We start from the raw sequence: 23139 nt of genomic DNA, 5'->3' as shown, positions 1-23139 counted from the left end.
CCCTTACATTTTGCATGTAGCATGTGAAGGAGCCATTTACGAATTCATGAGAAGAACTTATGGGATGGCTTCCGAGATCCGTTGACCCGTGGATTGTCCCCGTTCCAGTTAGCCCAGCCGTGCTGAATGAACCCCTACAATGTAGTTGCATTAAAAAGGGAAGAAAAAAAACATCCTCGTGCTGAAGGGAGCCTGAATACTCAGAGGCAACCGCTATCTAGGGTAATGAAAGACTATGTTTAATACAGGATCAATTCCCTTTGGTATTCAGACCTTCGCTGAATTGCAATGCTGTGTACTGTGTGCCTGCTTTAAAAAAAAAAAACATTCCCAATGGGAAATAATAGTGTTTCTCCACGTGGATGGTTGACAGAGGCAAAGTTGGAGATGATGGTTGAGGATGAGGCCGAGTTAATCAACATTATAGAACCTTTCGGTCAAAGTTGCAACATCTTCATGGAATGTATTCTCACTATGAAAACCCGAAATTGTGTTAATTACCAACTGTATTAACAGTATTACCATGGCTATTGTAGTTGGATTTATGAGGATCTGTCTGTCTGCCTTGTCTGTCTGGACAGATGTGGACAGTGGGTTAACTCCTCCTTCATTGTTGGTGAATCTAACTATAGGATCTGGTGGGGTTGCATGTGGCTTGAGCCCAGTATACATGCAGACAGACACTCTGATTGCTGAATCGTGTCATGCTATTAGCCAGTCTCCATGCCTGTGGAGGCTTCTGTTGGGCCTGTCTGCTCACACACACACACACACACACACACACACACACACACACACACACACACACACACACACACACACACACACACACACACACACACACACACACACACACACACACACACACACACACACACACACACACACACACACACACACACACACACACACAGAGAGAGAGACAGACTGGTGAATGAGGCCTGATCACACACACTTTAGTGCACACAGCATAGCGACGATACATTTAAATATACTTGTGAATTAGACTTTATAATCTCCTGCTGCTACTTCTGCTGCTGCTACTGCTGTTGTTGTTTTGGTTGTTGTTGTCGTCGTTGTTGTTGACAATAATGATGATGACGACTCATATAAATTCATTGATACAACAATAAAGCATATTGAGAGATACCGTCACACAAAACGGAAAACAACTTGACCAACTAGGCAGTCCTTGCAGACTGTATGAGTGCACACTCTTGGCCTGTCCTTGACTCTCTGCTGCCACAAGGGTCGTTGTGGTTGAAAATGGTACATCCTTCCATTGAACAAACACAGCACTATCTAATAATATTGTATACTAATGGGAGCTGGCATTGATAAACACAGCACTATCTAATAATATTTTATAATAATGGGAGCTGGCATTGATAAACACAGCACTATCTAATAATATTTTATACTAATGGGAGCTGGCATTGATAAACACAGCACTATCTAATAATATTTTATAATAATGGGAGCTGGCATTGATAAACACAGCACTATCTAATAATATTTTATACTAATGGGAGCTGGCATTGATAAACACAGCACTATCTAATAATATTTTATACTAATGGGAGCTGGCATTGATAAACACAGCACTATCTAATAATATTTTATACTAATGGGAGCTGGCATTGATAAACACAGCACTATCTAATAATATTTTATACTAATGGGAGCTGGCATTGATAAACACAGCACTATCTAATAATATTTTATACTAATGGGAGCTGGCATTGATAAACACAGCACTATCTAATAATATTGTATACTAATGGGAGCTGGCATTGATAAACACAGCACTATCTAATAATATTTATACTAATGGGAGCTGGCATTGATAAACACAGCACTATCTAATAATATTTTATACTAATGGGAGCTGGCATTGATAAACACAGCACTATCTAATAATATTTTATACTAATGGGAGCTGGCATTGATAAACACAGCACTATCTAATAATATTTTATACTAATGGGAGCTGGCATTGATAAACACAGCACTATCTAATAATATTTTATACTAATGGGAGCTGGCATTGATAAACACAGCACTATCTAATAATATTTTATACTAATGGGAGCTGGCATTGATAAACACAGCACTATCTAATAATATTTTATACTAATGGGAGCTGGCATTGATAAACACAGCACTATCTAATAATATTTTATACTAATGGGAGCTGGCATTGATAAACACAGCACTATCTAATAATATTGTATACTAATGGGAGCTGGCATTGATAAACACAGCACCATCTAATAATATTGTATACTAATGGGAGCTGGCATTGATAAACACAGCACTATCTAATAATATTTTATACTAATGGGAGCTGGCATTGATAAACACAGCACTATCTAATAATATTTTATACTAATGGGAGCTGGCATTGATAAACACAGCACTATCTAATAATATTTTATAGTAATGGGAGCTGGCATTGATAAACACAGCACTATCTAATAATATTTTATACTAATGGGAGCTGGCATTGATAAACACAGCACTATCTAATAATATTTTATACTAATGGGAGCTGGCATTGATAAACACAGCACTATCTAATAATATTTTATACTAATGGGAGCTGGCATTGATAAACACAGCACTATCTAATAATATTTTATACTAATGGGAGCTGGCATTGATAAACACAGAGGGTAGACAGACGTAACAGTGGAGGACCTGCCTGAAAGGAACACAGTCTTATGCTGCTCTTAGTTGCCTTGCCTACTCAATTATAACCAATTACTTGTTCCATAACTGCACATGGTAACCATACTATGTACATCCAATCAGTTTGGGATATCGCAGCTCAGTAAGGTTAGTCATGACCTGACCAAGCCATCAGGAATCTGTGAGTAACTTTTCTGATCTTTTCTATGTATACAGAAAAAGGGGGATAGGGACAGACAGACAGACAGACAGACAGACAGACAGACAGACAGACAGACAGACAGACAGACAGACAGACAGACAGACAGACAGACAGACAGACAGACAGACAGACAGACAGACAGACAGACAGACAGACAGACAGACAGACAGACAGACACACATACACACAGACACACAGACACACAGAGAGCTACACTCTACTACCATCTGTTTGTTGCCACAGAAGAAGTTTCAAGCATTGAAGGCTATCTTTCCTTGAATGAAAATGTTTTACCAATTGACATGACCCAGATTATATCAAATGACACATGATATTAATAGAATAACAGATAGCAGAGTGAGGATGATAGAGGATGATTTCTCCAGACTGACTTTTATTCTCTGACAAAGTAACTTTCCCATGAAGTAGCTAGGTGCTTAGCAATATAAGATTACCATGAAACATTTTAGCTTGAGATAAATGTCCTGTTTGAACTCATGATGGAGAAATGTTCTCATATAACCCATGCCAGTGAGGTTACTCCGAAACCAGTGACCCAAGTGGCCTGCTACTGTGAAATAGTTGAGCTTTCGCTCTCTATCTCTTCCCCCAATGCCCCCTCTCCTCTCTCTCTCTCTCTCTCTCTCTCTCTCTCTCGCTCAATCTCTCTCTCTTCCCCCCACAGCCCCCTTCTCTCTCTCTCTCTCTCTCTCTCTCTCTCTCTCTCTCTCTCTCTCTCTCTCTCTCTCTCTCTCTCTCTCTCTCTCTCTCTCTCTCTCTCTCTCTCTCTCTCTCTCTCTCTCTCTCTCTCTCTCTCGAACCTGTCCTATTGTGTGCTGCGATGCAGCAAGGCTGTAGGGAGGAGAGCCAACCAGAGCTAAGGTGAAGGATTAATCCTTAATATTTAACAGGCAGAAGCCATCTCTTCCCTTCATGTCCTTTGGTTGGTTCCACACCTATTTTCCCTGCTTCCTCATTCATTTTGGGAATCAAATCAAAACACATGTGACTAGTCAGTGGAGACTAGTCAGTGGAATGACTTGCTGCAGTGAACCAGAAATGCCACTCAGTCCTATGACGCAGAACTGGATCCAAACCCTCTGAGACCAGGGCCATTACCCAGCATACCAATGGCTTGTCTGACATCTGAGCCACACACTGTCACATAGACAGGAGAAAATACTGTAAAATCAAAACCCCTATCGTAATAGGGCTGCGTTCGAAATGGTACCCAAATCAGAATGTAGTGCAAGACTTTTGACGAGTTCACTACTAAGAGAATAGGGTGCCATATCGAACTCAGCCCTGATATGATATGGGTTCTAATCTAAAGCATAATGCCCTGTTGAAAAGTAGTACACACAATAGAACCCCCCCCCCCCCACACACACACACACACACACACACACACACACACACACACACACACACACACACACACACACACACACACACACACACACACACACACACACACACACACACACACACACACACACACACACACACACACACACACAAAGAAGATTTGTCTTTTCATTTCGGCAGCGGCAGGGCATTTTGCCTATCCTTGGTGATTATGTGAATTCGGCTGAGATAGAAAATGTGTCCTTTCATTTGTGCTCTTTGCGGTGGCCAAGGGAAAGGCCTGTAGTAAACTGTAGTGAGCCATTCCTTCAGAGGCTATTTAAACACATTAGAGACCCCCGGATGAGATAACCTCCCTCCTTTGGATGCAACAGCCGGAGAACTAAGTAATGGTCGCGGTGGACGAGGCGGTGTGCTGTGTGATTGCTTTTTCTCACTCAGCGACTGTATTCGAGTTGTTTTAGTATAACCATTCACGGAATTCAACGGAAACTGCGCCCACAACCAAGTTACATTATAATCACACTACAATAAGACCTTTCCCTAATATACACACGTGTTTTGGCACAATGGCCATCTAGGGTCATCTAGGGTCAATGACCTTTCATTTGGGTTGCTTTGTCTTTACCTCTCTCTTTATACTTGGCCTGTGTAACATGTTACTCACTTCAATCAGATCAAAGACAAGCCTACTGCCCCTGAGACTTTGCCAAGAAATCTATCAATCCGATTATCTCATTGCGGCCGATGAGATATAGAAATAGTTGCACACACACACACACACACACACACACACACACACACACACACACACACACACACACACACACACACACACACACACACACACACACACACACACACACACACACACACACACACACACACACACAGACACACAGACAGACACAGACACAGACACAGACACACACACACACACACACACACCGCCGGACGGGAGCGTAAAGATAATTATTAGTTGGCTCCAGGGTTTATTTCCAGACACTGCTTTGGAGCCTCCACAAAGCCGGCTCAAAGCGTGAGTCATAGTGTGGGAGAGAGGTATTATTTATAACATTATAACACACTCACACGCGCATACAAACGTACACACACACACACACACACACACACCTCAGACACACAGCATTGGGATTATTTCACAGTGGACTAAACAGACGAGACAGGCAGTAATGGTAGAAGCAGATAGAAGGAGATGGATGGAAGCTCCTCTATTTGAGTCCAGCGTAGGCTTCAGGCTCTATGAGTCAGCAAAACAGCCTCTCTCAGCCCGCTCATTAGGCTTAATGTGTTACTAAAACAAGCACCTATCAATGTCACTGTAATTCATTACATGTACGTTCATGGTGCATGATCGTATCACGCAATTGCCTTGATTTGGTACAGTGTATCTTTGGTTTGGTACAGTGTATCTTTGGTTTTGGTACAGTCTGTAGCCTACATTCTAGTGTTTTTGATCAAACACAGAGTTTCTTCCACCCATGAGGGGGTCAGTCATTGCAGAAATGTCATGATCTAGCCTCTTGTTCTTGTCTGAATGTGAAGATGTTGAACCTCAGTCCTGGCGCATGATAATTAAGAGACGGGGCTTCTCCGCAGGACACAGTAGATAGTGCCCTTCTCTAAGTGTGTGTTTGTGTATGTGTGTGCGTGCGTGCGTGCGTGAGCGTGTCTCTGGAGTGACCAAGAGGTAGGATTTCACACCTAAAACTGGTTTAAAGCCCTTCCTCTATCCTCATCCACAATGGTAGATGCAGTTTTGCTGCAGTTTTCCTCGTGGGACTTAAACACGTTATTAACTAGTTCCCATGCTTTTAAAATAACGGATTGATTCTGTTCTCTGAACCGGTTCCAGCCCCTGTGCCCAAAGGCGTCTACCGAAATCCCGGGGACCTGGACAAACGTCTAATACGGCAATGGATCTGGAGTGAGCTGGCTGTGATTGAAGTGATACATTCCACAATCTCACCCTATCTGGGCTGATGTAGCTCATTTGGTAGAGCCTGGCGCTGGCAACGGGTTCGATTCAGCCCAGTGGCTACCTCCTGCCCAACAGCTATTTCCCAGCAAACACCCTCCCTCCCTCACACACACACACGCACGCACACACACACACACACACACACACACAGTGAATCATGAAGCCTTCTCTGGTGTATACTAGACAGTTGTCGAGGATCATTAGGAGGCATTCAAATGCATATCTCCATGGCTCTCCACACCAGACACACACACCCAGACACCCACCCTGCTCTCACACACAGTACACACACCCTGCTCTCACACACAGTACACACACCCGTACAGAGGCAATTAGAGTACTCTCCTTCCTCTTCATGATTGAAGGGAGGAACCGACCAAAGCCTGGAGGAGCCCATAGGGGACGAGACCTGTCCCCCACCCTGTTCCCCTCTGGAGACTACCCCTGTGGAATATTAATGGCCATTCAATGAAACCTCTGTCTTTTATGCTGACTGCGAGAACATATACTGTGTTGAGCATCACAAAAGGTGCTCTATGCAAGCCGAGAAGAGATGACTCGGTACAGTACATGAGTGACTGAGTATCGTGAGACAATCATCAGATAGTCCAGGGCTCCAGGTAGATGTTCTGAAGTGGTGACACCGAAGGACCGCCCAAGGAGAGAGAGCGACTCCTTCCATTGACACCACAACAAACGGGTGGATTTTTTTACATTACAAAAATGTTGGGTAGTGTTTTAAACAGGATGCTCCACACGCCTTCGGGCAATGCCATTTCCATAGCCAAATCATTAGTTCGTTAAGTACCCTAGCAGAATATGGTAATAACCTGAGCGTGACGGCTAAGACTTGAAGCTACAATATCAAACCCCAATGAGTCACACAAGAAGATTCCTGCAATCTACAGTACCACACGACTTGGGGCGGCATAGTCATACAGCATAGCTTCTGGAGGGAAGCAGAACGGATCCACTGCTTTTGGCTCCAACACCCCCCCCCCCCCCCCCCCCCCAATCAAACACCCGCACACCCAGCCCCCAGGACTGACAGGCAGGAAGGAAGGAAGAGGGGAGGAGGAGAGGAGAAGCTCATCCCAAACTCATGCAGCTATGGTGGCACTTAGATGAATGGATTCTGACATCACCGCTGTCTGGGACGGGTCATTGATCAGCTGGAGTGGACTCTGGCGAGAGAGAGAGAGAGAGAGAGAGAGAGAGAGAGAGAGAGAGAGAGAGAGAGAGAGAGAGAGAGAGAGAGAGAGAGAGAGAGAGAGAGAGAGAGAGAGAGAGAGAGAGAGAGAGAGAGAGAGAGAGAGAGAGAGAGAGAGAGAGAGAGAGAGAGACTCAAAGAGAGGAGACGGAACAAAAAGCAAAAGAAAATGAAGAGCACAAGAGATACTGGAAGAGGGAAAGAGGAGAGAGAGTTGAGTGGAGAAAATAAAGACGGAGGAAAGGGATAGAAGAAAGGAGAGAAGCCAGGAGAGATACGCTCTCTGCAATGGAAGTTGGTCAAGGAAGAGTTCTGTTCTATTTGCTTGAAAAAGACTGAGAAACACCCAGAGAATCTCCTCTCTTTATTGAAATGTGAAAGCCTATCTGGTTCAGTATAAACAGATCTATGCGAGTGTTACTTCTGTCTGCCAGCGTTTGGGAACTATTTTCAGACAGCAAACATGGCCTCTCTCAAACTGTAGCCTGCCTTCTCTTCAAAGCAAACAGCACTGTGCAATACCTAGAGCCCAGAATGCTTGTGCGTGTGTGTGTGTGTGTGTGCGTGTGTGTGTGTGTGTGTCTGTGTGAGCATGCGTGCGCATCTTTGTGTCTGTATGTGTGTTAACGCTTGCGAGCGTGTGTGTGCTCATGTTCTTAAATGCACGCGTGTGTGTATGTGCACGCGTGCATGCGTGTCCGTGTGTGTGTGAGCTTCTGTTCATGTTGTGTATGCAAGTTCTAGTCCGGGACTAGAGATGTGTACGTCCCACTCTTTGAGGTATAAAAGAACTACAGATTGCGTCCAAGGTGTCCGACCATTGTCTCCAAGGTGATCAACTCACGTTTCGCCTACGCCGACTCATGGGCCGCTTACATCCGGGTTACATCCGGTGTATACGGCCCAGCTTCACATGCACACTAGCACCAATCGAGCACAGGGAGCAGCACGTGCAGCGACGACGTCATCACGTCATCCGGGGAAAAAAACATGGCAGATTGAATGAATATAAAATGTTAACATCTCCGGCTGTGAAGTAATGAAACCCCCCCCAAAAAATCGTCCTCGGTTGCAATTATTTGAATATTTCAATGGGTGTTTTGTGCACAAAGCTGACGACTAAAGAGTCTTATTAGGAATCATGGGGCTTTCTATTGGAGGGTTTTTTTCTTGGCCGGACGTGAGTTAAACTCCAGCATCGGAGCAACGCTGTAGGTTTAGTCGAAAGCGTGCTTCCAGACCGGAACCCCCGGGCCCCCATTGGTCCCACTTATGCAGGGAGCACTGCATCATGTGATATGAGAGAGACAGAGGGCCGGGATGGAATACTAAGCAGAGCTTCCTCTCCTCTCTCAGCCTATACTACCAGAGTTGATTCCTATAGGACAGTTGGAGCCTGTGTGCTTTCATTCTCCAAAGTGAGGTTGAGGTGAGAGCTCGGAGCTAGGGATGTCTCAGTGGAAAAGTGATAGAAAGCATTCAATTTTGAACAGGAATGAGCTGAAGGGGATTTGTGCCGTTCTGTGTCGGAGGTGCAGCAGTCAGTGTTCCGTACACACAGGCAGTGTATCGCGCTCACACTCTTGTGCTGTTGGCCTACACACAGACGTAGAGACACACGCGTGTGGGTGAACATACACACAAACGCACACAAAAATACACACAAACACACACACACACGCACCCGTTCACAGCCCACCTCCTAACAGGATTTCAGGTTGAGTGTGAGATCTTCATGCAAGGTTGCAGACAGATGAGCCAAGGTGAGAGACCTGAACACTCGATAGGGGAGAGAGTGCGAGACAGAGAGAGAGAGCGCGAGAGAGAGAGAGACTCCATTTGCTGCTGCGTTTCTCCATTCAGCCATTCAGAATCAAGCTGACAGGCAAGTCCACACTGTGGTGAAAAGTAATACCAGCCAAGGATATTTGTGGACATTCAGACTTTCTCAGCTCGGTAACAAACAGAAAGAAAGAAACAGAGACAAACCGCAAGATACTATAAAAACTCTCTGGTTGCTTGGTGGATGCAATAAGTTGTTTACCTTTGTTTTGGAACATATTTGCCTCCTGCTGTGCATCATGGGACTTAGTCAAAACAATGGACTGGAGCCAAAGAGGTTAGAATGAGGATGCTGCCGTTCATAAGTCTTGTTCACAGATTGGAATCAACCAGGTTAGTTTGGTACCGTAACAGTGGCTACGTCACGGCTTCGCTAACTCTCGTATCATCACGGTCTTGGCATGAGGATACAATAACTTGTAGAGAACTAAAGTGAACTAAAGAGTGATGAAAACCAACCAAGACAACAGAACGACGCCAACCGCTAATCTTGACCCTCTGTCTGCTTACCACCGCTAATGCGATCGGTTTTCATACCGTGAAGTGTGTGTGATATTCTTGTTCTTTCATTGTCTTTGCAGATCATGACTTCGGAGGGGGAGTTTTGAAGTGCCGCTGTTGAGAAAGCCCAACCATTTGCACTCTGAGGAGGCGGAGGCGTGCTTTTGAACCAAGGTGTTGCCCCACCCAACCCAGCTGATACCAGGTAACACGGTGTGAAGTACTGTAGATGCTTGACTCGGTTGTATTTGCTGCGTGTCGTTGGGAAACACTCAGAAGATTGATTTTGTAGGTTATTCTCAACTGCGCAGAGAAACTCTATTCAGCTCTATGAAATAACTCAACAGAAGTTCTGTACCTAGAAGTACCATCTGCATTACGGTGTACGTGTTGCTGTATACAGCCCGTGCCTTATCATCAGAGAAACAGAATCAAAACGAATGGCCCGCTTACTAACCCTTTCTCTAAACCAGATGGAGGTGGACGCGGTTGAGAAGCGCCATCGGACGCGTTCCAAAGGGGTTCGAGGTACGCTACGCTAACAGTACAGTGTGTCTGTCACTCTAAACGGCCTGGAGCGTTAGCTATTGTCCACCCCACCCCTAACCCCCCACTCTGCCCCCTCCCTCCCTGTCAGCCACCTGGGCTCATATTTGGGGACATCAAGAGGGGACATCAAGTCAAAGTGACTGTATATACTCCGTGTGAAATGAATCTGATACGCTGTCGGACTGTACTGAAAGGGCTCAATGCCATATTCCAATTAGGAGAACTGCATGATGGATCCTGTAGTTTTTGTTTGTCCTAATTTGCCATAATTTACTGCTATTGTTATGTATGTTGTATATAGGCTAAGACAGTGCATCTAACTGCATCTGATTTGTCAATCTCTCTCTCTAGTTCCGGTGGAGACGGCAGCACAGGAGTTATTCAGGTTGGTGCCTCTCTCATTCCTGTGCGCTACAGTCTGTTTCTGCCCTCTTGCCAATTCCTTATTGACTTGTCCTGCCATGTGTTTGGCTTGACAATGACAGCAATGGAGTTGGCAAGAGCACGAACCGATCTGGGACCAGGCTTTACCGACACGCTGAGTGGTCAACGGTTATATATCCCAATGTGGACGCCACATTCACATCGCAGCCACATTGACTTGAGGTCCGATGTTGTATAACAAACAACCACTGCTGACTGTGTCTTTGCAGTCTCGCTCTCATCATTTCCTCGGCTGTACAATTTGGACAAGGATCAAGTGTTTAGTTAATAATTACTTCGATGCCGTCACTGAACAGATTCTAAACGATTGATTATTTGCCTAGAAATGTTCATTGCCACTGTAGAGTAAACCAATGTTATATTGGGGGAAAACAAGCGTTATAATACACTTTGTAATCGTAATAGTGTTTTCTGTCTGGCCAGTGGCCTGAACAGTCTATATTGCTAAATAGCCTTCTCCCTCTTGATGGCATTTCTCAGTGTAGACCCCCTAATCCCTAATCTCTCCCCGCCAGTTCCCTGGCTGAAGGGAGAAAGCGCACACACACACACACACACACACACACACACACACACACACACACACACACACACACACACACACACACACACACACACACACACACACACACACACACACACACACACACACACACACACACACACACACACACACACACACAAGCATATACACTCACAAGCATGCACACACATCCACAGACAAATGCATGAACACACATACACACTTTTCCCTCAAATAGGTTTTTCATCAGTCGATCGATCCATGTTCAGGGCCAGGGCTGCAGACGTCAATAATGCCAATATTAGCGGTCGATGAACACTCCTGCCGCTCACAGACTCATTTATGAGTCTGCTCACCTTGGGGAGAGAAAGCTGATGTTCTGTTCTACCTAGCCCAGTCACGCTCCTTTCACTGTGGTTGATGCGTGACGGCAATCCGCCAATACGGCGTCCATATTCGGAAGTCGTCAGTTGTCAGGCAAACTCCTAATACGGACAATGTACACCACAGATGGATGTAATCTATCGGATGGGATGGTAGTGAGAGCGGGCCGCGGCTGAACCGGCCAATGGAAACTTCTGGTTCCTATAGGTGTACCAAAGGACGTTCAGTACAATGTTCCTTCAGAGGGGCACTTTACCTTTGGCAGCCACAGCTGTCTAAAAGAAGCCCGAGGCGGACGGGCTGCTATGAAATATGCAGTGAAGTGAGTCACCGCCTGGCCTGAAGGCTGCTGGCTGTGGGTTCTCACTACGTGAATAATACAGAGCTGCTCTGGTCCAGTGCATCGCCCTGGATTGTGTGTTATGTCATGCACACATGTGTTGAGTCCTATCTGTGTGTGAGGGAATGGGTGTTGTGTCCGTGGGGGGTTTGTACATGCCTGTCGTGCCACGCAGTGTGTTGACTCCTATGTCTCTTCCTTCTGTGTCTATAGCTGCCCTACACCAGGATGTGATGGAAGTGGACATGTCAGTGGCAAATACGCCAGACACCGAAGGTAAAAGGTCCTTCTTCACTCCCCAAATCAGCCGCACTTTTCCTCCCCACTCACTCACTCACTCACTCAGCCCTCATTGAGCTATCATGGGCCAATCAAGCTCTTCAGTTCCAGGTCATTGTTCCTGCACCAAAAACAAACCTGCAATTGCAATCACTGGCTGTGAAAAGTTGATTGCAAATATGTGTCAGTATATCTGAGGTCTATGTTGGATTGATGAGGGTTGATTATGGTTGCGCAACACCTATTCTTTCTTTGATTTGCTGTGGTGATTCAGCCTCAGCCAGCCTCAGCCAGCCTCAGCCAGCCTCAGCCAGCCTCAGCCAGCCCGGGCAGCCAGAGATTTACAGGAAATGTACGTGTTCATTCAGACAATACAATATATAGAGAGAGACTATAGCTGTCTTCCATAGTTAGATAGATCAAAATAAAACAAGACCTAACCTTTTTGTTGTAATCTCGGATGTTATCAAGGCTTTGTTTACCAGCTCATAGTCTGTTATCTCTTCAAGTTCACCCGAATACTTCCACATTTCATGTCAATGATCAAATGACAAATTGATGTTAAATAATATAACATCTGCTATATAGCAGCCGCTTTTATCAAAAGCGAATTACAGTCAAACGTGCAAACATTTTGCGTACAGATGGTCCAGGGAATCGAACCCAATATCCTGGTGCAAGCACCATGCATTACCAGCCGAGCTACCGAGGACCACCAAAGAAACCACCCAAGAAAGGTGGTGATAGCAAATGTAATTGTCTTGACAGCTGACCTGTCACCAGATCTTCCTAGAGTCCTCCTTCACTCAGGTCATGTTTAAACAAAAGCCTCTCCACTTGATGCTGTTTACTCCTCAGACGTGGGCTAGAGAGATTGATGCCTGTGTCTCCGTGTGTCACCTCATCAAGGCATCCCCCTGAACCAGCGGGCTGGAAATGCATTTGGTGCCACAGACGAATGACACCTGCATCAGACCTCTCCCTCTCCCAAAGACCCAGGGTGATGATTTACCCACAAATAGAGGGGCATGCTGGGAGGAAATCTGAGAGGGAGAGGACTGTGTGTGTGTGTGTGTGTGTGTGAGGGTGGTATGTGTGCGTACGGGCGTGTGTGTTGTTAAGGCTCAGGGAGGAGGGTGTTCGATCCCTGTTTAAAATAATAACAGTTGATTGGTTAGTTTTGGCAGTTGGGTGTTCGGAGTTCCAGCGCTGATGATAGGTTTACAGTAGCCTACAACTGTACAGTGACTTTACACTGATGATAGGTTTACAGTAGCCTACAACTGTACAGTGACTTTACACTGATGATAGGTTAACAGTAGCCTACAACTGTACAGTGACTTTACACTGATGATAGGTTTACAGTAGCCTACAACTGTACAGTGACTTTACACTGAAGATAGGTTAACAGTAGCCTACAACTGTACAGTGACTTTACACTGATGATAGGTTAACAGTAGCCTACAACTGTACAGTGACTTTGCATCACAGGACTGAGTGTCATTTCTGGTTCACTGCAGCAAGTCACTGCACTGACTAGTCACATGTGTTCTGATTCGATTCCCAAAATGGGGAAGCAGGGAAGATAGGTGTGGAACCAACCAAAGGGACATGAAGGGAAGAGATGGCTTCTGCCTGTTAAATATTAACGATTAATCCTTCACCTTAGCTCTGGTTGGCTCTCCTCCCTACAGTCTTGCTGCATCGCAGCACGCAATAGGACAGGTTCGAGAGAGAAAGAGAGAGAGAGAGAGAGAGAGAGAGAGAGAGAGAGAGAGAGAGAGAGAGAGAGAGAGAGAGAGAGAGAGAGAGAGAGAGAGAGAGAGAGAGAGAAGGGGGCTGTGGGGGGAAGAGAGAGAGAGAGAGAGAGAGAGAGAGAGAGAGAGAGAGAGAGAGAGAGAGAGAGAGAGAGAGAGAGAAAGGGAGAGAGAGAAAGTGAGAGAGAGAGAGAGAGAGAGAGAAAGTGCGAGAGAAAGAAAGATTGAGCGAGAGCGAGAGAGAGAGAGAGAGAGAGAGAAAGTGAGAGAGAAAGTGCGAGAGAAAGAACGATTGAGCGAGAGAGAGAGAGCAACAAAGACAGTGAGAAATAGAGAAATAGGGCGGCTGAAACGCCTACATTTCCACTGATAATATCAGATGTGCAGTGGACGTTCTGCAGTAGTTGATGTGTTACATTTAAATGAATTATAAAGAAACAAGTATGAACATGTATAGTACTGTAAATCACTCTGAATAGGAGTTTCTCCTAAATGACTCAAATGTAAAAATGTAATAAACAAGTCAGTGCATACATGAATCTAGAAATAATCACAGGCTACACATCTAATCAAGGTGTAAATTAAAGCCAGTTTTTGTGTTATATGTTGACATCGGTACATACAATATTCTCTCTGTTAAATATTTCTGATTTGGCGTGTTATCGTTTTATTCCATGTCTTTTCCATCACCCATATATTCTGAGAACATAAAGTCTTAATATTTGGTCTAAAAGTGAAATACTTCCTTCGTAAATCCACTGGTTGGTAGTGAGCTGATGGGGGTCTATGGTGAGCAGCTTTTGTGCGGGTGGGACTGCCATGTCTAGAGCTGGCGCTCAGTAATTGCCTAGGCTTTATGCAGATGAGGTTGAGTGCAATCTCTCACTCCCTCTCCCTCCCTCCATCCCTCGCTCTCTCTCACACACTGACTCTCTCTCTCTCTCTCTCGCGCTCTCTCTCACTCACAACCCACCTCACTCCCACTCTCTCTATGTCTGTCTCTCTCTCTCTCTATCTGTTTAAAAAAAATGTTTGCCAGGCCATCATTGTAAATAAGAATTTGTTCTCAATTGACTCGCCTGGATAAATATCTCTCTCTCCCTTTTTCTATCTCTCTCTCCACCTCCCTCCCTCCCCCCGGTTGATGTATGACTCATATGGACTGAGCCTGCGAGTGGTATAATTCAGGTCCTGACAGGTAGCACTCACTAAAACGCTGGGAAGCGAGCCAAGAGCTGGTAGCAGGCAGTCGAGGCGAGGCGGGGGGTGGGGGGGGCATAGTGCTGCAGAATGGCCTCTCAATGTGGAAAGTGAGGACAGCCTGCCTAGGCATTGAGACAGAGTCACTCCACACACCTAGCATTTGCGTTGCCTTTTGTGAGAGCTACTTGCAACAAGCTTTTATTCCATCCAAGCTGTTGTCTTTTCTCACTTAGAGATCGTGGCCGGGTGTACGTTGGGTTGTTTTCCTCCGATTAAAATAAAGTGTGTGTAATTACAGTTTTTGTTGTTAGATTATTTAATACCATGGAAACATGCGTCCGATCCTGAAACCAATCATGTTTAATTCCGAGTGATGATAACATCTTTTCATATATTAGGGAAGATAACGATATATGGTCTATACTTGGCATCTAGGTTTCTTACTTATGAGTTGCACATATTAGGAAATGGGGAGGGGAATGCTATAGTATTACGATAGACATTACTGTAGTATTTACTGTATGGTTTTTGTGGACTGTAGTATACTGTAGTATTCTTCAGTATACTAAAACATTCTATAGTAAGTAGATGGGCCTTGAAGAATCATATTTTTGTTTAGCTAACCACCAGATGGGCCTTGAAGAATCGTATTCTTGTTTAGCTAACCAACAGATGGGCCTTGAAGAATTGTACTCTTGTTTAGCTAACCACCAGATGGGCCTTGAAGAATCGCATTCTTGTTTAGCTAACCACCAGATGGGCCTTGAAGAATCGCATTCTTGTTTAGCTAACCACCAGATGGGCCTTGAAGAATCGTATTCTTGTTTAGCTAACCACCAGATGGGCCTTGAAGAATCGTATTCTTGTTTAGCTAACCACCAGATGGGCCTTGAAGAATCGTATTCTTGTTTAGCTAACCACCAGATGGGCCTTGAAGAATCGTATTCTTGTTTAGCTAACCAACAGATGGGCCTTGAAGAATCGTATTCTTGTTTAGCTAATCAACAGATGGGCCTTGAAGAATCGTATTCTTGTTTAGCTAACCACCAGATGGGCCTTGAAGAATCGTATTCTTGTTTAGCTAACCAACAGATGGGCCTTGAAGAATCGTATTCTTGTTTAGCTAATCAACAGATGGGCCTTGAAGAATCGTATTCTTGTTTAGCTAACCAACAGATGGGCCTTGAAGAATCATATTCTTGTTTAGCTAACCAACAGATGGGCCTTGAACTGTGTGGAAGACTCATGTCATTTTGTCCTCAACTCTCAAGTTTCAGGTTGTATTAGTCGCATGTAGAGGACACACATGGTATACACCGTCCAACAAAATGCCTACTTGCAGGTTCCTTCTCAACAATGCAACAACAATAAGAACTAATAAACATTTTAGCATAAGTATAATACAGAAAGGCACAATTTATAGTCCAATATTTACACATGTTTTGTGGAATTGGGGATTGGGAGGCAAGTCTTTTTTGCTACACAGTATGTTAATCTAAGGGTCTGAGGGGTTTGTTTGTAGTTTCTGTTTACGGATTTATCCATAACTGTTTTCAACTGTGAATCTTATCCAGAGGTCTTTTTATGTGTGCTTTTTTTCCCTGTGAAGCACTATACTGCCTCTTCACACAAAACTATGACATGAGGTCCTCCTCCATCCTCCTCAATCTCCTCTGCTGCTACGACAAAGATAACATTTATACTGGTCGCCTGAATGTGTCTGTGTTTATATGTGTGTGTGTGTGTGTGTGTGTGTGTGTGTGTGTGTGTGTGTGTGTGTGTGTGTGTGTGTGTGTGTGTGTGTGTGTGTGTGTGTGTGTGTGTGTGTGTGTGTGTGTGTGTGTGTGTGTGTGTGTGTGTGTGTGTGTGTGTGTGTGTATGAGGACTTTTTTGCATCAGTGATGGGTGTTGTAGGTTGGCTGATGACATTGGTCTGATGGATGTTCTTGTTCAGGCACATCAGAGGACCTGAGCTGAGGAGGACTCATTCTGACCAAAGATGTCTATTATATTGACAAGATATTTGAGTGGCTGCTCTAACAATGGAAATACATGTCGTCAAAGATTGAAGGCAGGCGGCAGGAGGCGAGATCAGGTGGGACCATTCTTTTTATTTATTTATTATTATTTTTTACCCAATTTTTCTCCCCAATTTCAATCTTGTCTCATCGCTGCAACTCCCTAACGGGTTTGGGAAGCGTCCTACGAAACATGACCCGCCAAACCGCGCTTCTTAACACCTGCCCGCTTAACCCGGAAGCCAGCTGCACCAATGTGTCGGAGGAAACACTGTTCAACTGATGACCGAGGTCATTCTAACCAATGAGAGAGCAGGTACACGTGTGAACAACAGGCACAACTCAGATATAAAGTCATTTCTTTCAAAGTTGCCGAAATGCCAAGTGCATCCACTTATATCAGTGCTTAACAACCAACCATTTCGAAACTTCTATTCGATCAAATAAGCTTAATGGAGCACATTAACGATTACATGTTTGGTCACCAAATTTGACACTATCATTTACCTCCATACAAAAATCCCTCACTTCGCGGTCTTATTTTTGTGGACAGATTTTGGGCGGAGTAAACCCTCTTGCTTCATCTCTTCCTCTCTGTCCTGACTCAAGATTTCACTAGTACTTCCTGGATCCATTATTCTTAGCCACACCATTGCAGCATGGAAAATGTAGTCAATGCTGACTGGACATGTATTCAAGGCATTTATCTGCTTCTTATCTGTCCATATATTCAAAATAGTAAATAAACAGCTAATATAAAACACATATTCAAAATAAATACTCAGACCAATCAAGCACGATTGTCAGATACTCTTATTGCTGACATTCCATAACATTCATTATTTGTCTTCAGGAATTGTAGTCAATCACAGCCTGTTAATCGCAGCCTGTTGGTTGTTGTCTGTACGTGTTAGATAGCCAGAGAATCTCCATCACAGCGTTCTACAGACATATATTGTGTGTTGCCTATGCAGTAGGGAGGAACGGAGGGCGCCTGCGCTGCAGTGTGACATCCAGAGCCCTCCAGAATGCAGAATACCAGCTCTGCTTTTGTTATGCTTTTGGGGAGGGAGGAAGGGTGAGAGGGAGGGGAAGAAGAGGAGAGAGGGCGATGTCTGTCAGACTCAGAATCACTGCTTTCTCTCCCTCTCCCTCTCTCTCTCTCTCTCTCCTTCTCTCTCTCCCGCGCTGTCAGTCTGCTCGGATGGCAAATTCCACTCCTGAGGGGGAGATCACCATGGTGACAGCGCTGTGCCACACATGCCTGTGGATGCTGCTGCAGTATAGGGCACAGAGAGCAGGGCGCTCCTATGGCAACTCATATACAACGAGAGCCGCATGCCGCTCTCACCCACACACCCCTGTGGTGCCATGAGCCGTTATGGCAATGTGCAGCTAGTGAACAGTGTTTATGGTAGGATGGAAACCGCCGGAACATGCCTTTGGTAACCCAACCAATTAAAGGAGACAGGTTGCGTTGCAACAATTCAGAAATTCAGTTGAGACTATAAACTTGTACAGCACCAATCCCATAGAAATGTTTGAAATTGTTAGCTAAAAAAGAGATTTCTGTATTTCCTACTTTGACGGAGCTAGATTTTATATGCCTTGATAGAGGCTACTGATGACAGAAGCTCCAGAAAAGGTTCAGGTTCTAAAAGGCTCTAACTTGATGATTTTCTTCAGGCATCAGAGGACTAAACCAAAGGATTTGTTCCACAGGAGATTTCTCTGAGGGAAGTCATTATTATCTCCCCAGCACTGAAAGCCGTATAGACATCCCTCCCTCCCTCCCTCCCTCCCTCCCTCCCTCCCTCCCTCCCTCCCTCCCTCCCTCCCTCCCTCCCTCCCTCCACATAATTACAGCACAATCCCTCTCCAACATGTCTGCAGTGTTCCCTTATTCAAATGTGGCTTAATTACCTGTGGAATTTTAATTGGTGTGGCCTGCCTGTGGGAGACGTTGAGGTGTCCAAGGTCATACTGAGCCGAGCATGCACACACACACGCACACACATGCATGCGCAAGTACGCTTGCAAGCAAACACACACACACACACACACACACACACACACACACACACACACACACACACACACACACACACACACACACACACACACACACACACACACACACACACACACACACACACACGTGCACACGCAAACAAACACACACACACACACACACACACACACACACACACACACACACACACACACACACACACACACACACACACACACACACACACACACACACACACACACACACACACACACACACACACACACACACACACACACACACACACACACTGAGACAGACGACAGTCTGCACCCACAAGCTGTTTGCCTAACAGCTATAAGATAAATAATATTGGTTAACCCAGAACTAAAGTCTTGCGTAATTGGTCAGATGCTCGATTAAGTTCTGGGTCCATACATGTTATTTGAAGAGATGGAACGAGGATCGGAACCAGAACAAAGAGCTTCTCTCTCTTTGCAAGTTACAGACAAGTCTACGGGCCAAATGCCCCCTCCTCTTTCCCAAATTTCGAAAGATGCTAACACCTGTAAAATAGTGATTTGTCCAAGGCACCGGATCTAATGCTGTTGGTAATCTCACGCATCCCGTTGTATCGTGACAGATCTAAGGTACCATTTATGTTTACGTGGTCTGTCCACAAGAGATTATAGGATAAAAGGAAGAGAGGAAGAGAGGGATCATACGAGGGGAAGACACCAGGGCAAAATAAATGTCAGATGAATGCAAATGAAAATGGATCCCTCTCTGACCACAGCCTGTGCTCTCCCTGCACATCTTTGGCACCTTCTTCTTGTTCTTATTCTCTAGTCTGTACAGCTGAATCGACAATAAGAAATGGATCTACCAGTTGCACGGGTGATACGTTGTGTGTGGGGCGGTTATATGTATGTACCCTAACTGTTGTGTATAATTCAAAATGGAGCAGAGATGGAGAGGCCCATTAGCTGGGAATGCGTTGTTGTTGTGCCGATTGCTGGTGGTCCTTCAGTCTGACCGAGACTGACGATTTGCACACATTAGGGCAGGCTAGGCCGGATCCATTGGCTGAGTGAGAGGGCGGATAAACGGCGGTAAAGAGAGTAGAAATGTGGGCCATTTCACAGCCCGATGACTCCTAACCAAGCATGTGAGCTGCATGCACGACTGTGAGGAAAATATACAGGACGGATGGGCCTCTACACAGTATAACCGGCGTTCCTAGTCATGTTTTTATGTTTTGATGCGCATACAGTAGAAAAACATTGGACAATGTATGATTGTTTGACTGGAAATTCTCTATACAAGAGACAATGACAATACATTTGAAATCTCACTATGTCTGACCAAGTTTAATTGTTATATCTGTATTGTCCGCACCGGAGTTTCAGGTGTGGTCCTGCTTTTCTAGCCTGGAATCCACACTGAACATCGCTCTGTTTTACTATTGTTTCGCGTCAACAATAATGAAACATATGATATTGAGTGTGGATTCCAGGTCGACTACTTCTAGTCTACATTCACACAAAGAACTGTGGCATATCATCACTGTCTATTCTAGTCTCATTGATAAAGAGCACCAACCTTCGCCTCTCCCTTCCTCAATACAAATAAGCCCTTTCATATGGAAATAGAGTAATTGATTCCCCAAAACCCACATTAAAACCGTGCATAATTGCAATCGCTGTTTTGGAGCAATTAAAGGAGAATTTCTCAACAGCTAATGATTATTATGGGATTTGTGTAATTGAGGGCTGGTTGAATAAGCTTTTGGTTTGGAGGCTGAGTCTTCGAAACTAAGTCTTCTGGCTTTCCGCAATGCAGTGGCTGTTGGGAATTTAAGGAATTTAAGTGAAGTAGAGCATGCATTTTCCCAAAATTACGGTATGTAAAATTGGTTTGGAAATATGTATTTCCGTTCTTGTTTAGTTGACATTATGCAATGATTGACGTCATCACAATACTATTGCATTGTAACATGAAATAGAAATCATGTAATTTACCTTGTGCCAGATTGCCAATATACGGCATCACGGTATCTAGATATCTCTATATTTCTAGTTATCTATATATCTCTAGATATAGAACACTTACCTTACTAAGACCATTGAACAAATCTCTATTCCTCTCATGTCTTGTGTATAGTGTCTATGGCTGCCCCCTGGCCAAGAAGAGGAAGACCCAGGAGAAACAGCCTCTGGAGCCTTCCCCCAAGAGGAGGCCCTACTTAACCCCTACCGACCCAGAGCTGAACCCTGCTGCCATGTTCCCCTCCTATGAGCCTGAACCCATGGACGAGGGAGAGGAGAAAGAGCAGGGGGAGGTAGATGGGGAGATTCAGGAGGAAGGAGAAGAGGAGGAAGGGGAGGAGGGGGAAGAGGTAGAAGAGATAGAGGAGGAAGGATTTTCTGAGGATAACGGGGAGCTAGGTGAGGAAGAGGAGGAAGGAGAAGAGGCAGATGAGGAGGAGGATGAGGTGGAGATGGAGGTAGTAGGGCCAGTGGAGGTGGAACAGGTGGAGGAAGGGATAGAGGAAGATGAGGAAGCAGATGATGGGGATGATGAAGAGCAAGAGGAAGGGGAGGAGCAAGAGGAAGAGGAACAGGAGGATGAGGGTGACGAAGATGAACATGAGGAGGAAGAAGAGGAGGAGGAGGAAGAAGAGGTCCAGAGTCACCATGAGCCAGGTGAGTCCATATTTCCAATGTTCTGTTTCTGGGGAAATAAGAGGGTAATAGTGTTGGGTGGAGCTGGGAGATATTTGCTACACTAATAAGCTGCCACTTGAAATTACATCCCTGAGTCTAGGATATACTTCTTATCAACGCGATGCACCTTTGATGTGGCCAGTGAGAGCCATACCCAATCATGGAGAGATGGAGGCATAATATCCCAGAGAGAATTGAGTTGTTGAAATGGGACTGTCAGGGTGGAGGGAGAGAGGCATGATGGTCAATCTGGGAACATGTGGCCAATAGGGTCCTCAGGAGGAGAGGGGGGTGTAGTAAGAGGTCCTCTACCTTCAGTGTACCAGATGTGCCTGCTCTCCCTCCATCAGCCCTCTCCCTCGCTCTCGCTCCCTCTGCGTGTCCTCAATCGTTTCTGACAGTGCCTTCAAGAGCAATGGCGAGAGGAGCTCTCTGAGTTATTTAACTCCCCTTCCCCTCTCCCCTCCCACACACCCCCGTCTCAGCGGACGTGTCACATGTGCTCAGTCTCCCACCCCCCCTTTCCTCCCATGGAAATGGCTTCTCTCGAGGATATTTTGGGCTCCCGAATCAGAACACCTCATACGTCTCTCTCATTCCTTCCCGCTGTCTCATTTGCCGCTGTCCCTAAAATCAACAGTGAAACGTATTAGGTGAGGGTGTTACATGGTTCTCAGAAGCTCTGGATTATATGTTTTGTGAAGAATGGAAGAATTAGAAAGCATTTGGTTCATTAGTCATACTATATACTTTGGATTTATTTGATGGATTTTATACAGGCAATGACTGGCCAAATATATGATTTACAACCAGGGCTCTAAAGTGCGACCACATATTTTGCTATATGACCTACGGTTTTCGTTTGGGAGAACTAGTCCCTCCCCAAATTCTCTCTCTCTCTCTCTCTCTACATATATATATATCATTTTTAATGATAAGGCTTCCCTGTACTATTGTTACCTGGGCGCAGATTCGTTAGCGTCATAAATGCACAATTTCAGCAGCGAAAACTGCTCGTTTCTAGTCCAATGTTTTTTTGGGGGGCCCGCATTTTACACTCATAAACCATGCCGCAAGCGTTCAAAAACT

General features: G+C 45.0%; 1 protein-coding gene across 9 annotated transcripts in view; it reads left to right on the top strand.

The window, feature by feature from the left end:
* The window catches only part of myt1la (myelin transcription factor 1-like, a), a 49342-nt gene that overhangs the window by 1779 nt on the left and 24424 nt on the right, over nt 1-23139 (top strand). For all 9 annotated transcript variants that reach the window (XM_071370631.1, XM_071370634.1, XM_071370633.1 and 6 more), the window contains exons 2-6: nt 9897-10021; nt 10290-10344; nt 10717-10750; nt 12270-12332; nt 21488-22029. In XM_071370631.1, coding sequence (XP_071226732.1) covers nt 10290-10344; nt 10717-10750; nt 12270-12332; nt 21488-22029 — 694 coding nt within the window. In that variant the 5' untranslated portion in view covers nt 9897-10021. The remainder of the gene's footprint in view (nt 1-9896; nt 10022-10289; nt 10345-10716; nt 10751-12269; nt 12333-21487; nt 22030-23139) is intronic.

The sequence above is a fragment of the Salvelinus alpinus genome, chromosome 27, assembly GCF_045679555.1.
Source record: "Salvelinus alpinus chromosome 27, SLU_Salpinus.1, whole genome shotgun sequence".
NCBI lineage: Eukaryota > Metazoa > Chordata > Actinopteri > Salmoniformes > Salmonidae > Salvelinus > Salvelinus alpinus.
This window is presented reverse-complemented; position numbering and strand designations above follow the sequence as displayed.